The sequence below is a fragment of the Indicator indicator genome, chromosome 23, assembly GCF_027791375.1.
Source record: "Indicator indicator isolate 239-I01 chromosome 23, UM_Iind_1.1, whole genome shotgun sequence".
In the NCBI taxonomy this organism is placed as follows: Eukaryota; Metazoa; Chordata; class Aves; order Piciformes; family Indicatoridae; genus Indicator; species Indicator indicator.
Genome location: NC_072032.1, coordinates 1,131,852 through 1,147,727, shown reverse-complemented (window position 1 = coordinate 1,147,727; position 15,876 = coordinate 1,131,852). Strand labels below are relative to the sequence as shown.

The window sequence follows — 15,876 nt, the reverse complement described above, 5'->3', positions numbered from 1 at the left end:
TGTTCCAAAACTGAAGAAACCCAACCCCAGCCCCGGGGACTCTTTTTGGTGGAGCACTCTTAGAAACCAAACTCAAACCCTTAACTCAACTCCGTGTCCCTGGTTCTCCAGCAAAGCCTCCGCTCCAGGGCAGTGAAAATAGAGCTCTCCAGAAGCAGAGCCTTGCTCTTTGTGCTCATAAAAACCAACGTTCGGCGTCGCTCCGGTGGGCCCGCGGCAGGGCCCGCAGCCGCCGCGGCCGCACTGCGGTTAAGGCAGGGGCGGGAGGGCAGCGCGGAGCGGCGGCGGGGCGGGGCCGCGGGTCAGCAGGGCTGGCGTTGGAGAACGCTGACCGAACCGTCCTGCATCCCGAAGTACACCGCCTGAGCCATGCCCAGGAAAAGCCCTGTCTCCACTACGCCTGCGGGGAAGGCAGCCTGGGTTAGGCACGGACACACGGACAGCCCCGTGCATAGCACAGACAGCCCTCACCCCCCGTGCATGGCACAGACAGCCCCTGAACCCCCGTGCGTGGCACAGACAGCCCTCACCCCCTGTGCGTGGCACAGACAGCCCCTGAACCCCCGTGCGTGGCACAGACAGCCCTCACCCCCTGTGCGTGGCACAGACAGCCCCTGAACCCCCGTGCGTGGCACAGACAGCCCTCACCCCCTGTGTGTGGCACAGACGCAGGCTAGAGCCACATCACAGAATGGCAGTGGTTGGAAGGGACCTCCAGAGTTCATCCAGTCCAACCCCCTGTCAGGGCAGGGTACACAGAACACATCCAGGAGGGGTTGGAAAGGCTCCAGAGAAGGAGACTCCACAACGTTTCTGGGCAGACTGCTCCAGGCTCCAGCACCCTCACCCCAAGGAAGTTTCTCCTCATGTTGAGATGGAACCTCCTGGGTCCCAGTTTTTATCCACTGCCCCTTGTCTTGTCACAGGACACACCAAAATGATCCTGGCACCTTCTTCTTGCCCCCCACCTCAGATATTTACAGACACTGATCAGATCCCTCTTGGCCTTCTCCTCTCCAGCCTACCCATGCCAGGTCTCAGGCTCTGCTCACCAGGCAGATGTCCAGTCCCCTCAGCATCCTTGCAGCTCCTGTGGAGCACTGCAGCAGGGCCAGCCCAGGCCAGTAGCTGTCCCCAGATCATTCAGCTGCTCCCTGCTGCTCCTGCCAAAGCCTCAAACCTGCAACATGCTGCTGCCTGCCAGCAAGTGCTGGGTAACCATTTGGCCCAGAGAGCCCAGGCCAAGGCCCAGCAGTCTGCTCCTCCAGCAGGGCAGAAGCCAATGGGTCCATAAAGCAGCCTCACCAGCAGCTCTGAGGGAAGCAAGGCCACCAAACACAAGCAACCAGAAGCTACTGGTAGCTCCTGACAGCCTACAGCCATGGCCTCTGCCTGCTCTGGTGTTTGACCTGGGCAGGATGATGCAGAGCTGGGTGCTGGGGACACTGAGCTGTGTGCAGCAGGACCCCAATGCTCCTGCCCTGACCAAGCACAGAGCCAGCAAAGGCAGCTCTGTAACGGACTTCAGAGAGCCACAGAACCATTTGGGTTGGAAAAGGCCTCAGAGCTCATCCAGTCCAACCAGCAACCCAACCCCACCATGGCCACCAAACCCTGGCCCCAAGTGCCATGGCCACAGGGTTCTGGAACACCTCCAGGCATGGGGACTCCACCACCTCCCTGGGCAGCCTCTGCCAATCCCTGACCACTCTTGCAGCAAAGAAATTGTTCCTCATCTCCAACCTAACTCTCCTCTGGCACACTTTCAGGGCATATCCTTTCTATCACCTGATCCTAGGGAGCAGAGCCCAACCTGGCTCCTTAGGGAGCTGCAGAGAGCAATGAGGTCTCCCTCAGCCTCCTCTTCTCCACACCAGACACCCCCAGCTCCCTCAGCTGCTCCTCCCCAGCCCTCTTCTCCAGACCCTTTCCCAGCTTTGTTGCCCTTATCTGGACCTGCTCCAGCTCCTCAATGTCCTTGGGGTGAGGGTCCCAAAACTGACCTCAGGGTTCAAGGTGCAGCCTCCCCAGAGGTGAGCCCAGATAGGTATCTGAGATAACAATTAAGAATACCACAAGAGGTATCCCAGAGCTGAGCAGATTCAGGAGCAGGCTTTTCCAAGACAACCAGAAAGAAATCAGGTGTGGCTGCACCACTTTGCTGCTCACTGAAGTCCACAGTGCCACCACCCCTGGGCAGACCTGAGTCATCCAAAGGCAGTGCTGGCCCTGGCAGCAGGTCTGGGGCAAAGCAGGGTCCCTGCAGGAGGTTTGCAAAGAGCAAGGTCAGGCCCTGCTGCTCCCCTGCACACCAACAGCTACAGTCCCAGCTGGGACCTGCTCCACCCCACAGCAAGGGCAGCTGCACTCTTCTGCCTGCTCTTACATGATGGAACAGGAGGGAATTGTGCCAGGGGAGGGTTAAGGTGGAGATGAGGAACAATTTCTCTGCTGCAAGAGTGGTCAGGGATTGGCAGAGGCTGCCCAGGGAGGTGGTGGAGTCCCCATGCCTGGAGGTGTTCCAGAAGCCTGTGGCCATGGCACCTGCGGCCATGGTTTGGTGGCCATGGTGGGGTTGGGTTGCTGGTTGGACTGGATGGTCTCAGCTTTTCCAACCCAAACCATTCTGTGACTACAGGAGGCTGTAAGCAGCTTCTGGAAAATGCTGTAAGCCAGTGCAAAGCCTCCTCCCAGAGCCACCAGGGGCTCCATGAAAGTCCCTGTGTGAAAGGGCTCAAGGAGAGCAAGGAAGAGCAAAGGACTGCTGTGCCTGATGGGAAATGGTGTCCCAGGTCAGCCAGCATCACCCCAGGTGTTCACTGCACACAAAGGCCACCTGGGTACAGCTGTGCTGGTGCAAGCTGACTGATCTCTCAAAGATAAACCAAGGTGTGTGACAAGGCCCTGGAGCAGGCTGCCCAGAGAGGCTCTGGAGTCTCCTTCTCTGGAGATACTCCAACCCCACCTGGATGTGTTCCTGTGTGACCTGCTCAGGGTGCCCCTTCTTCAGCAGCAGGGTTGGACAGGATGATCTCCAGAGGCCCCTTTCACCCCCCAGCATGGTGCTGGGATTGTCTGACCCAGAAGAGGGCAGGAAGCACTCAGACATTGCCTCCTGCCCAGAGCACAGCTCCCACCACCAGGGTTGAGTGCCATGAGCAGGCCTTAGCCAGCTCTGTGCTGCTCAGCATCACAGCCATTACCTGGTATCATTTTTATAGCAGTGTTCACTTCACTCCAGTCATGGACCTTGTCAAACTTCCAGTCCAGGATGAAGTTCCCATTGTCTGTCACCACAGGGCCCTGAGAAGCACAGAATCATAGAATTGCTTGGGTTGGAAAAGGCCTCAGAGCTCACCCAGTCCAACCAGCAACCCAACCCCACCATGGCCACCAAACCATGGCCCCAGGTGCCATGGCCACAGGGTTCTGGAACACCTCCAGGGATGGGGACTCCACCACCTCCCTGGGCAGCCTGTGCCAATCCCTGACCACTCTTGCAGCAGAGAAATTGTTCCTCATCACCAACCTAACCCTCCCCTGGCACAATTTCAGGCCATATCCTTTCATTCTATTACCTGAGACTAGGGAGCAGAGCCCAACCCCCACCTCACTGCAGACTCCCTTCAAGGAGCTGTAGAGAGCAATGAGGTCTCCTTCAGCCTCCTCTTCTCCACCCTTAAACACCCCCAGCTGCCTCAGCTGCTCCTCATAGGACCCAAACCCCACTTGTCACCATGAGCTCCTTCTCTACTGAGCACAGCCAGGGTCTGTCACAGCCCTCTTGGGGTCCAGCCATCCCCACAATGGTTTAGTCATCAGTCAAGTGGACCAGAGGAGTCCACAGCCCACAAAACCATCACCCAGACCAACTGCTCCTTCTCCTGCACACAGAGAACCATGCAGGAGCTGGACACAAGGCTGCACTTTGATCACTGCACCCTCTCAGCAGAGATGCCAAACCCATGGCCCAGAAAGGCTCTTGCAGGCAAAGACCAAAGCAAGGCTGCTCTGCCCCAGGGGTGAGGGGGTGCTGCTGCCTACCATGGGAAGGCTGTGGAGCTGAAGAGCTGCTGGATTTCAGCAGCCCAGATGTGCCCAGCACTCTCTCAAGCCCAACAGAAGGAGCAGTGGAGCCCCTTCCACAGAGCAGAGCCACATATGCCAGGAGGCAGCCGCATCCTCCAAGGACATGGCTGCCAGGAGGGTGGATGGAGACTCCCTGGGTACAAGGAGTGCCATGGCAAAGCCAAGGGGGGATGGGGACAAGGGACTGCTGGGGACATTCCCATTGCACTCCAGAGGAAAATGTTTGCCCCTGAGCACAGCCAGACACTGGGATCAGCTCCCAAGGGCAGCAGTGGATCCCCTGCATGGGACAGTTTGCAGCCTCAGCTTGCCAGGGTGCTGGGCAGCTCATTTCAGCTGCACCATCACCTGGAAAGCTTGGAGCAGAGGATCCTGGGGTCCCTGCCAGCCTGGCACTCTGGATTCTGTGACATGTCTGGTGCTGGAGCAGCTCTGCTGTGCCTCCCCTGAGCCAGACTGCTCTCATGTCCACAGAGAACAACTTCTTTCTCCTCTCAGGCACTCAAACCCAGCCCCTAGGGCCTCAGGGGGTCAGACACATCAAAAGCAAGACCCCAGCCTTCAGGTGTGCCACCCAGCCCCTGCTGCTGACAGCCCCCTGAGCCACCCAGGCTGGCCAAGGCCCATTGCCCCACTGAGGAGAGGACAGGACAGTGGCACAGGACTTGTGCTAGATTCGATGGTCCTGCTCTGGCAGGGGGTTGGTTGGACTTGATGATCTTTGAGGGTCCCTTCCAACCCCTACCATCCTGTCATCCTATGACACCAAGCAGCTCCAGTTCAATTTAGTCTGACTTCATGTGGTACAGAGGAGCCTGGGAGGGAGCATGAGCAGAGCCCCAGCTTGAGACCCTCTGTGCCAGTGCAGACTGTCCTGCAGCCCCCCAGCATCCCTGCAGGCAACACCCAGCCTGGCAGGCCCTCCTCTCCCAGCTCACAGATGCTTGAGAGGCTTTCAGTGAGCATCCTGAACACCTTAACACTTAGTCACAGAGTGGTTTGGATTGGAAGGGACCTTCAAGATCAGCCAGTTCCATGGGCAGGGACACCTCCCACCAGCCCAGGTTGTTCAACTTGGCCTTGAACACCTCCAGGGAGGGGACATCCACAACCTCCCTGGGCAACCTGTGCCAGTGTCTCACCACCCTCACTGCAAAGAATTTCTTCCTCATCTCCAGTCTCAGTCTCCCCTCTCCCAGCTCAAAGCCGTTGTCCCTTGTCCTGTCACACCCAGCCCTTGTCACAAGTCCCTCCCCAGCTCTCCTGGAGCCTCTTCAGGTACTGGAAGCTGCTCTAAGGTGTCCCTGCAGCCTTCTCTTCTCCAGCCTGAACAGCCCCAACTCTCCCAGCCTGTCCCCACAGGGGAGGTTCTCCAGCTCTCTTGAGTCCCTCTGTGGCTTCCCCTGGACCCTCTCCATCATCTCCAGGTCCTTCTTGTGCTGAGGGCCCCAGAGCTGGAAGCAGTGCTGCAGGTGGGGTCTGAGCAGAGCAGAGCAGAGGGGCAGAATCCCCTCCCTGTGCTGCTGCTCTCCCTGCTCTGGATGCAGCTCAGCACACAGCTGCCTGCTGGGCTGCCAGGGACCATTGATGGCTCCTGGGGAGTTTGTCACCACCTGACACCCCCAAGGCCTTCTCCTGCAGCCTGCTCTGGAGCCACTCCTCACCCAGCCTGCATTTGTGCTGGGATTGCCCTGACCCAGATGCAGGACCTGGCACTTGGCCTCACTCACTGAAGGTTAATTAGGAGGAGCTACACAGGTCACCACTGGCAGGAGTAAAAGCTTTTAGTCTGAGTGAAGAGCAGCCCCCTGGGCATGGGCAGAGGCAGGCGTGTCCCTCGGGGTTCTCACCGCTTTGCTGACTGCCATCCGCAGCTCCGCCGTGCCCCCGAAGCTCCTGCTCAGGGCTCTGCTGACAGGGACATAAGCCATGGGGATCACCTCGATGGGAATTCCCTTCTTCCAGTGCTCCCCCAGGCTCTGGGATCTCTTCCTGAGGACACAAGTGGGGGGGGGTGGGTTGGTTAGCATCAGGCCTGGCATTGCTGCCCCATTCAGAGTCACATTCCCCCTCGTGGCGCGGCATCCCCTGGAGGATGCAGCAGGCAGCTCCCCTGTGCCCTGCTGCAGGAGGAGCAGCTTAGTGCAGGATGCTCTGCTCCCTCCTGAGCCCTGCTCTGACACGTTTGGGACAAACAGGACATGAGCTCCTTGCCCTGCAGCTGCCTGTGCAGAAAGGCAAACGCCTTCTATGCTGCCAGGCACTGAGCTCCCAGCTGAGCAGCTCTGCCCTCAGCAGCTCTGCTGGCTCCTAAGCAGGGCCTGCTGAGCTCAAAATGAAGCAGCAAAGCTGAAGTGACTTGCTGGGAGTCTGCCCCAGCATAAGGAGTGTAATGGCCTCACAGAGCAGCATCCCAGCCTTGCCATGGGGCTGAGAGCTGCCTGCAGCTGTCACACTGTCACCTGTAATCAGCGATGACGATGAAGCACTTTGCATAGCCTGCAACGATCTTCTCCTGTGTCAGGCAGCCCCTGAAAGCACAAAAAGAAATCACATCAATATTACAGTCCTGGACTGGCTTGGGTTGGGTTAAAGCTCATCCATTTCCAGCCCCCTGCCATGGGCAGGGACACCTCTCACAGCCCAGCTCACTCAAGGCCTCATCCAGCCTGGCCTTCAACACTGCCAGGCTTGGAGCCTCCACACCTTCTCTGGACAACCTGTTCCAGTGCCTCACCACTACTGTGGGGAAGAACTTCCTCCTAACATCTAATCTACATCCAGCTTCTTCCACTTTGAAGCCACTGTCCCTCATCCTGGCACTCCCAGCTCTTGTCCAAAGTCCCTCCCCAGCTCTCCTGGAGCCCCTTCAGGTACTGGAAGGCTGCTCTAAGGTCTCCTCTCCAGCGTTCTCTTCCCTAGGCTGTACAGCCCCAACTCTCAGCCTTTAAAACACAAGCAGACAGCAGACTGCTCCTCAGTGTCCCTGATGGTCTCAAAGTCCAGTCCCCTCCACTGTCTTCTTTCTGGTTTTGGTGCTGCTCTTGTCCCATACCAGGGCTCCTTTCCCTACCCCACTCTAGATCCTAAGCCAACTCTCACCTCAGGAGCACTCATGGCCCTGCACAGGATCCCCTCAGCCTCCCCAGCCCACCCCAGAGACATCTGCAGCCAGGCCAGGATGCTCAGAGGCCACCCAGCAGCAGCACCACACACAGGCAGACGGACAGCAAGGCTCACCCTCCACCTTTGATGAGGTTGAGGTCAGAGTCCACTTCATCTGCTCCATCGATGGCAACATCAAGCTGGGGGAAGAGGAGAAGCCTGGTGTGGAAATCCCTCTTGGGAAGCATCCAGGTGCTCCTCTTGGGAGGGTGTCAGGTGCCAAGCAGCAGCCAGAAGTGTTGTGAGAGCTGGAGAGCTGCCTCTCCAGAGACAAGCTGATGTGTCACCCACCTGAGGGCACCAGCCCCATCTCTCCCCCACACGACTGCTGGCTGCAGGCCACAGCAGTTCATCTCTGCTGTTGTGAGCCATGGGCTGGGGGGCTTCTGAGGGAAATCTTTGGTCACAACACTTCAGCAACACCACATCTCCATCTCAGACCACCAAGCCTCAGCCTGGGAGAGATTCCAAATGCATGGGGGAACCATAACTGGGCAGCCTGCTTGCCAGCTAACAAACAAGCACTCAGGCAGGACTACAGCTGAGGGGGAAAGCAAACAAAGCTAGCTCTGGTTTAGAGAATCACAGAGCTGTCTGGCTTGGAAAAGAGCTCCAAGATCATTGAGTCCAACCAGCAACCCAACCCCACCATGGCCACCAAACCATGGCCACAGGTTTCTGGAACACCTCTGGGGATAGGGACTCCACCACCTCCCTGGGCAGCCTGTGCCAATCTCTGACCACGCCTGAAGCAAAGAAATTGTTCCTCATCTCCAACCTAAGCCTCCCCTGGCACAGCTTCAGGCCATTTTCTCTCATTGTATCACCTGAGACTAGGGAGCAGATCCCAACCCCCACCTCACTGCAGCCTCCTCTCAGGGCACTGTAGAGGGCAATGAGGTCTCCCTCAGCTTCCTCTTCTTGCCAGCTCCCTCAGCTGCTCCTCCCCAGCCCTCTTCTCCAGACCCTTCCCCAGCTTTGTTGCCCTTCTCTGGACACTCAGTGTCCTTCTGGGAGTGAGAGGCCCCCAAGAGCTGCCTGAAGTCCTGTGCCCAAGAGGGGACCAAGGCTCCTGCTGCTGTCTGAGGCGGGGGTGCTGTGAGCACTCACCTCGGGGTGCCGGTCCAGGTCACTCAGCGTGAGGCCGCTCTGCAGGATCAGCTGGCGAGCCTGTGCACCAACACAAACACCAGTGACTGCCCGCAGCCAAGGGCAGCAGGCCCTCTGCCAGCTCCTCAGCTGGGGCGAGCATGGGGAGCCCCACTGCTGCAGGGCGAGCTGGGGGCGAGGCTGCAGGCAGCCGTGGGGACACAGCAGTGATTCAGCAGCAGGTCGCTGTCAGCACAAGCAAACCCTGTGCTGAGCTGAGCTGAGCTGAAAGGCTCAGCTGCTGGGACAGGACTCCACATCCTGCACGGCAGGAAGCACCACCAGCCTGCTGGGAATCCCTTGGATCCAAGACAGAGAGGATCTGGGAGCCCTGTGTTGGTGCAGCTTGGCCACATTCCCCTCTCGTGCCCACCCAGCCCCTCTGACTTCCTTTGGCTGAGAAATGGGAGCCAAGAGACCAGCACTGCAGGAATGCTGCACTGACAATGCCAGGGGGGTCATACTGGCAAGAAACACCCACCCCCCTGACACCCCCCACCCAGAATGGGTTGGGATGGAAGTGACCTCAAAGATCATCCAGTTCCAACCCCCTGCCATGGGCAGGGACACCTCCCACCAGCCCAGCTTGCTCAAGGCCTCATCCAGCCTGGCCTTGAACACCTCCAGGCTTGGACATCCACAGCCTCCCTGTGCCAGTGTCTCACCACCCTCACTGCAAAGAATTTCTTCCTCATCTCCAGTCTCAGTCTCCCCTCTCCCAGCTCAAAGCCATTGTCCCTCATCCTGTCACTCCAAGCCCTTGTCACAAGTCCCTCCCCAGATCTCCTGGAGCCTCTTCAGGTACTGGGAGGCTGCTCTAAGGTCTCCCTGGAGCCTTCTCTTCTCCAGCCTGAACAGCCCCAACTCTCTCAGCCTGTCCCCACAGGGCAGGTTCTCCAGCCTCAGCATCTTCATGGTCTCATCTGGACCCTCTCCATCAGCTCCAGGTCCTTCTTGTGCTGGGGGCCCCAGAGCTGGAGGCAGTGCTGCAGGTGGGGTCTGAGCAGAGCAGAGCAGAGGGGCAGAATCCCCTCCCTGTGCTGCTGCTCTCCCTGCTCTGGATGCAGCTCAGCACACAGCTGCCTGCTGGGCTGCCAGGGACCATTGCTGGCTCCTGGGGAGTTTGTCACCACCTGACACCCCCAAGGCCTTCTCCTGCAGCCTGCTCTGGAGCCACTCCTCACCCAGCCTGCATTTGTGCTGGGATTGCTCTGACCCAGCTGCAGGACCTCTCACTTGCACTCACCCCAGCGAGGCTCCCTGCACACAGAGACTCTGCTCAAGCCTGAACCTCCTGCCATGCTGTAGCTAGACCAAAAACCCTAACACCACAGCCTGAACCAACTGCTTCCCATGACTCTTACCCATCAACACCATCCAAGTGCATCACCCCCACCTATGAGCACCCCAGAAGCATTCAGAAAGGTCAGCAGGTGGTGCTGGCTTGTTTGTTGTGGCATTTCATGGCATGCAGCTTTATCCCCACAGGCTGTGTGCTCTTGATCTGTGCTCTAGGTTTGGCCTAACACTCAAAAAATCAGTGGCCTCACAGCGTGTCCAGGGACCTGGGGATGGCAAGGACTGAAAGCCACAGCGCTGGACATGCAGGCCAGCTCCTCAACAGCCTGGGAGGCAGTGGTGTGGAAAGGAGGTGGCTCTCAGGCTCTCTTGCTGGAAAGGCAATGAGAGCAGAGCAGCAGGACTCCAAGCAGAGCTCCCACACTGGGCAGGGAAGTGGTGACAGCTGCACAGCTCTGGGCATGGCAGACCTTGCCCTGTGTGCCCTGTGTGGGTGAGAAGAAGGCACAAGACAGCAGCCATGGGACAGGTACTTACCCTGCTCTAGCTTACTGCTGCTGCTGGGACAACCCAGACTGCCAAGAGGGAAAGGAGGAGAATTGAAGCCCAGGGAGCTGAGGCAGCCAGCCCCACCTGCACGCAGCAAAACCAAGAGGCAGCACTGCTGACCTGGGGATGCTGTGCTCTCAGCTGGCCAGCTCAGAGAGGCTGCCCAAGGCCTGAGGCACCCCAGGCCTGGGGCATTTCTGCTCCTGCAGGGCTCTCCTTCCCTTTAACAGCAACCTCTTTGTTTTACTGCTAAGAAACCCTGCAGTGCTACACCATTGCCCCAACACTTCACAGCACAACAGGCTCCAGCACTTCCCCCAGCACCCAACGACTGCACCCAGAGCACTGTTCCTAGCTCATGTCTCAGGATGGGGATCATTTTACACAACCACTGCATTGTTTGAGCTGGAAAAGTCCTCTGAGCTCATCCAGTCCAACCAGCAACCCAACCCCACCATGGCCACCAAACCATGGCCCCAAGTGCCATGGCCACAGGGTTCTGGAACACCTCCAGGCATGGGGACTCCACCACCTCCCTGGGCAGCCTCTGCCAATCCCTGACCACTCTTGCAGCAAAGAAATTTTTCCTCACCTCCAACCTAACTCTCCCCTGGCACAATTCCAGGCCATTTCTTCTCCTTCTCTCACCTGATCCTAGGGAGCAGAGCCCAACCCCTACCTGGCTCCAGCCTCCTCTCAGGGAGCTGCAGAGAGCAATGAGGTCTCCCTCAGCCTCCTCTTCTCCACACCAAACGCCCCCAGCTCCCTCAGCTGCTCCTCCCCAGCCCTCTTCTCCAGACCCTTCCCCAGCTTCATTGCCCTTCTCTGGACACTCCAGCCCCTCAGTGTCCAAGACAGACTCTCACCACACTCTGCATATGCCACAGAAGCACTGAGAGGTTAAGAGGAAAAAAAAAAAATGAAAACAAAAAGAAAACAAAATGAAAACAAAACCAAAAACAAAACCCCCAAAACAAAACCAAAAACCCCACAGAATTAATTTTTACTTTTTGCCCTCTGCAGCCATTTGTGTTACACCCCAGATGGCCACTGGCTGTTTGCAACAGCTGGGAAAATGAGAGTCCCAGCACCCCACACTCACCCCCACACAACATCTGCAAGCTAAGAGGAGCTTCAGTGGCCACAAGAGTTGAGGGGAATTCAGGTTGGTCTCTATCCAACCTCCAGGCTGCTCGGGGTCAGTCACCAGGTCACTGAGGTCCTGAAAGCCCCCAAGGACAGCCTCAGAATCACAGAACCAACCAGGTTGGCAGAGACCTCCAAGATCACCTGCACAGCCTGCATCACTGCTGCATGAACTCAGGGTGACAAAGCTGGGGCAGAAGTAGAACCCCAAGTTCCACACCAGGGCTGGGAAGGACACATGGCTGACTCGGGACCGAGGCAGAGGGTGGTCCACATCATGTCACCACTACCTGCCTGAAGGGGACAAGGTGACAGCTGTCACTCTGCAGCACTTTCCCACCTCAGGGAACAAAGGCAGAGAGACCAAAGCCAGTTGCCTGAAGACAGGGAAGCAGCTCAGAAGCTTCCCCAGCAGTTCTGCTTTTCAACCACCAAGCCACATTATCACTCTCTGCAAACCTCTCAACAGCCACCTGGGGTTGACCCAATCCCAGGAGAAGATTCCACTGATTTCCATCCTGCAATCCCTTCCGGAAGGCAGCTGATGCACTTTGGGTGCCTCCTGAAAAAACAGCAGCTTCCTATTACTGCTTGCAGCCTGACTGACAGTTTTCAGGGCTTGACCCAGAGTCAAAGGAGGCCAAGAGTCTCCAAGGAATTGTGGATTAGGAGTCACCACCACAGAGCAGTTTCTCCACAAGCAGCATCCAGAGCTGGTCACACACTGACAGCAACACAAGCAGAGTCACCACACAGCTCCAGGACACAGCCCTGGCACCATGGCCCCCTGCACCTCAGGGCAGGCTGAAACAGCACCAGCAGCACCTGCTCAGAATCACAGCATTGTTGTGGTTGGCAAAGCCCTCCCAGATCACTCAGCACAACCCTTCCCTAACTCTGCCCAGGCTGGGGCTAAGCCATGGCCCTCAGCACCACAGCTCTGCCTCTGGGAAACACCTCCAGGGATGGGAATTCAGCAACCTCCCTGGGCAGCCTGTGCCAAGCTTTGAGAACCCTTTCAGTCAAGAAGTTTCTTCTAAAGTCCAACCTAACCCTCCCCTAGGGCAACTTGAGACCATTTCTTCTTCTATCACCTGAGAATAGGAGCAGAGCCCAACCCCCACCTGGCTCCAGCCTCCTCTCAGGAGCTGCAGAGAGCAATGAGGTCTCCCTCAGCCTCCTCTTCTCCACACCAAACACCCCCAGCTCCCTCAGCTGCTCCTCCCCAGCTCTCTTCTCCAGACCCTTCCCCAGCTTGGTTGCCCTTCTCTGGACCTGCTCCAGCTCCTCAATGCCCTTTGTGGAGTGAGGAGCCCAAACCTGAACCCAGCACTCAAGCTGTGGCCTCCCCAGTGCTGAGTCCAGGGGCACCATCCCTGCCCTGCTCCTGCTGCCCACAGCATTGCTGCTCCAGGCCAGGCTGCTGGTGCCCTTCTTGCCCAGCTGGGCACCCCCTGGCTGGTGTTCAGCTGTTGCCCACCAGCATGCCCAGGTTTTTCTCTGCTGGGCAGTTTCCAGTGATTCTGTGTGAAGCTTGGAGCCTCCATGGGGCTGTTGTGACCCAGGTGGAGCACCCAGCCCTTGGCTCTGTTGAACCTCATCCCACTGACCTTGGCTCATCCACACAGCCTGTTCTCAAGGCTTCCTGAGGTCCATCTGCAGGCTGCACCACAGCTGCTTTCAGTAGTGCTTTCATGAACTCCCAGCACAGTGAGCCAGGCTGGAGAGCAGCCCAAGGGAAGCCCCTGAGTGTCTGGAGCAGCACAGGAGGGGAGCACTTACCTGGAAGGAGGTGGGGATGCAGACAATGCTCAGGTTCTCTTCTTTAACTCGCTCGGCTGCAGGGGGAAGACACAGGATCACAGGATCAGAACACATCAGAGGCTGGAAGGGACCTCAAGACACCATCCACTCCAACCCCCCAGCCAGAGCAGCATCACCCAGGGCAGTCTGCACAGGAGTGCATCCAGGTGGGGTTGGAAAGTCTCCAGAGAAGGAGACTCCACAACCCCCCTGGGCAGCCTGCTCCAGGGCTCTGTCATCCTCACTGGAAAGAAGTTTCTCCTCCTGGTGAGGTGAAATCTTCTCCGTTCAAGTTTGAACCCAGTGCTTCTTGGCTTATCCCTGTGAACCACCCAAAAGAGCCTGGCCCCCTCCACTTGACACCCACCCCTCAGATATTGATAGACATTGATCAGATCCCTCTCAGCCTTCTCTTCTCCAGACTAAACAGCCCCAGGGCTCTCAGTCTCCCTTCACAGGGGAGATGCTCAAGTCCCTAAGCACCCTGTGGCTCTCTGTTGGATTCTCTCCAGCAGGTCTCTGTCTTTCTTTCACAAACACAGAAGCCTGCTTTCCTGGCTGCAGAAGGAAAAGCTCACAGCAGCTTTCACTTTAAGAAACCTCAGTTCAGAGCAGCCCCTCTGAATCACTGCAATTACTTGCTTGGTTTGCCAATCACTCAGTCAGGCTCACAAGGCAAGCAGGTGCCACCCTGCACAGGCTGAGGCTCAGCTTCCACACTCAGAAATGTTTAGCCACCCAGCCTGGCTCAGTCCTTCCAGGCACCGGGAGCCATTTACCTTTGTGTCTGCAGCAGCAGAGGAGCCTGGTCAGCAAATTCTCACCCGGGACACCAGCCCCAGTCCCCTCCCTCCAATGGCTTTTGCTGTGCTCCTTGGAAACAGAAAGCTTCAGCAGCTGTCTGAAAGGTTTTCTGGCTTGGTGCCCTGGGGACCTCACATTCAATTATTACAGAACATTTAAACCCATGGCAGGGAAGGGCCTGATGAAGTCCAGTATGCCATTAAATGGAAGGAGATCTTTCCTCCCCCAGGCTAACCCCAAATCACTACCACACCTATTACTGAGCTCTCATTATGGGCACTAATTACACCACTTAGGCATAAGCCATCAGCCCCAGAGTCAGCAAGAGCTCACACCACAGCAAGCACATGGATGCATGCTTCCAGGTGAGGCTGCTGCTGCTGGAAGGACTCAAGATGCAGTCACTGAGGCTGCTGGTCCACTGCTAATGTGCTCAGCAGAGCTGAGACGTCAAAGTTTGCAGCCTGGAACAGACATTCCCCTTCTAATACCAGATCCAGTTATTTAGAGACCAATTCTGTCAGAGTTGAGGGTGACAAGCTGTGGCAGTTTAGGCTGGGTGCCCCCTGCCACTGCCGCATGAGATACACCTCTGGTGTCCTGGGTGCCCACCCACAGGGGTGGACACAGGAAACGACGTATTTCTACCCATAAATCCTGCACCCTATAAAGCCATCTGCAGAGTCATTCTCTTCCTCTTTCTTCCCTCTCCGCTCCCATGGGAGATGTCCTCTCTTATCGGGTAATGCCGGGGGAGTATCCTCAAGGCCTCTTAGGCCTGTCTAGGCCTAATGCCAGGAGGAGAATGGAGGGGGGGGCAGTCTCAGACCTGGCCAGCCTGAGACTTGCCTAGCAGCGGGAGGGGGAAGAAAGAGCCCTGGGGGGTTTGGGTTTACCCTCAGGTGGGAAGAAGGGAAGGATTGGGAAGCCTTTGGGAATTCTGTGAGGGGTTCTGTACGCTTTGGGATACTCTTTGTCACTATGCTTTGTAGTTTGTAGTTTTTTTTGTAGCTTCACCAATTGCTTTTCCATTTAAACTTTCCATCACTCTCCAATCCGTTTGTGTGAGTCTCATTCTTTTGTCCCTTTCGGGGCAAGAGAGGATCTGTCTGGCCCCAAACCAGCACACAAGCCCAGAGAGCTGAGCTGAGCTCCCACACCAGCTCCCAGATGAGGGTTATGCATAGCCAGCAAGGGATGAGTTGGGTGCCAAGGGGCAGCACCACCTCTGCTTCACGTCTGTGCTGTGCCCAGACCTCAGCCCTCCTTGCTGGGGAATGGGAGACCTCCTGGTCCCATTCTGCCCACAGGAGCTGGAGGTCACAAGGGGATTCCTCAGCCCTCAGGAGCTGGAGGTCTGGAGGGGATTCCCCAGCCACCCAGGTGGGACACAGTGAATCCTGCATTCCCTCCCTGTGTCTGAGCAAGACCCCAGGAGTGAGAGGGCTGATGCTGCACACCGGTCACACAGGGCTGCTCTGCTCTGCTCTGCAGCCAGGGACAGCAGAGCAGGATGAGGGTGCAGCACCTCCTTTCCCTTCCAAGGAACTGTTACACCTCTGCCCCCTCTGTCAGGAGGCATGAGGATGACCACCCTTGCTCTGCAAAAATGCCTCTGCCTCGCTTGAACACTGTGGTCACATTTACTGAATCACACCCTGAGCACAGCTGCACCTTGGGCAAGCAGAGAAAAGCAGCTGCAGGGCACACCAAACACTAAATCAAACCCAGAATCCTCCTTTTCACTCTCCTCCAGCAGCAGGCTCACAGGGAGCCCTGGGGGTGTCAGCTGCACACCAACAGTTAACGGAAGCAGAGCAGCTGCATGGCCCAAAGCCACAGAGCAAGCCAGGGCTTGGCAGTGAAGCAGGG

The 15,876-nt window shown here is 57.4% G+C and overlaps 1 protein-coding gene across 1 annotated transcript in view; it reads right to left on the bottom strand.

Annotated features, from left to right (window-relative positions):
* Positions 1 to 302: 302 nt before the first annotated feature.
* Positions 303 to 15,876, bottom strand: part of RPIA (ribose 5-phosphate isomerase A) — a 22,819-nt gene continuing 7,245 nt past the window's right edge. Inside the window, exons 6-12 of the mRNA XM_054391415.1 lie at positions 13,180 to 13,235; positions 8,365 to 8,424; positions 7,330 to 7,394; positions 6,552 to 6,620; positions 5,940 to 6,081; positions 3,204 to 3,303; positions 303 to 400 (exon numbers count right to left, since the gene is read on the bottom strand). Coding sequence (XP_054247390.1) covers positions 303 to 400; positions 3,204 to 3,303; positions 5,940 to 6,081; positions 6,552 to 6,620; positions 7,330 to 7,394; positions 8,365 to 8,424; positions 13,180 to 13,235 — 590 coding nt within the window. The remainder of the gene's footprint in view (positions 401 to 3,203; positions 3,304 to 5,939; positions 6,082 to 6,551; positions 6,621 to 7,329; positions 7,395 to 8,364; positions 8,425 to 13,179; positions 13,236 to 15,876) is intronic.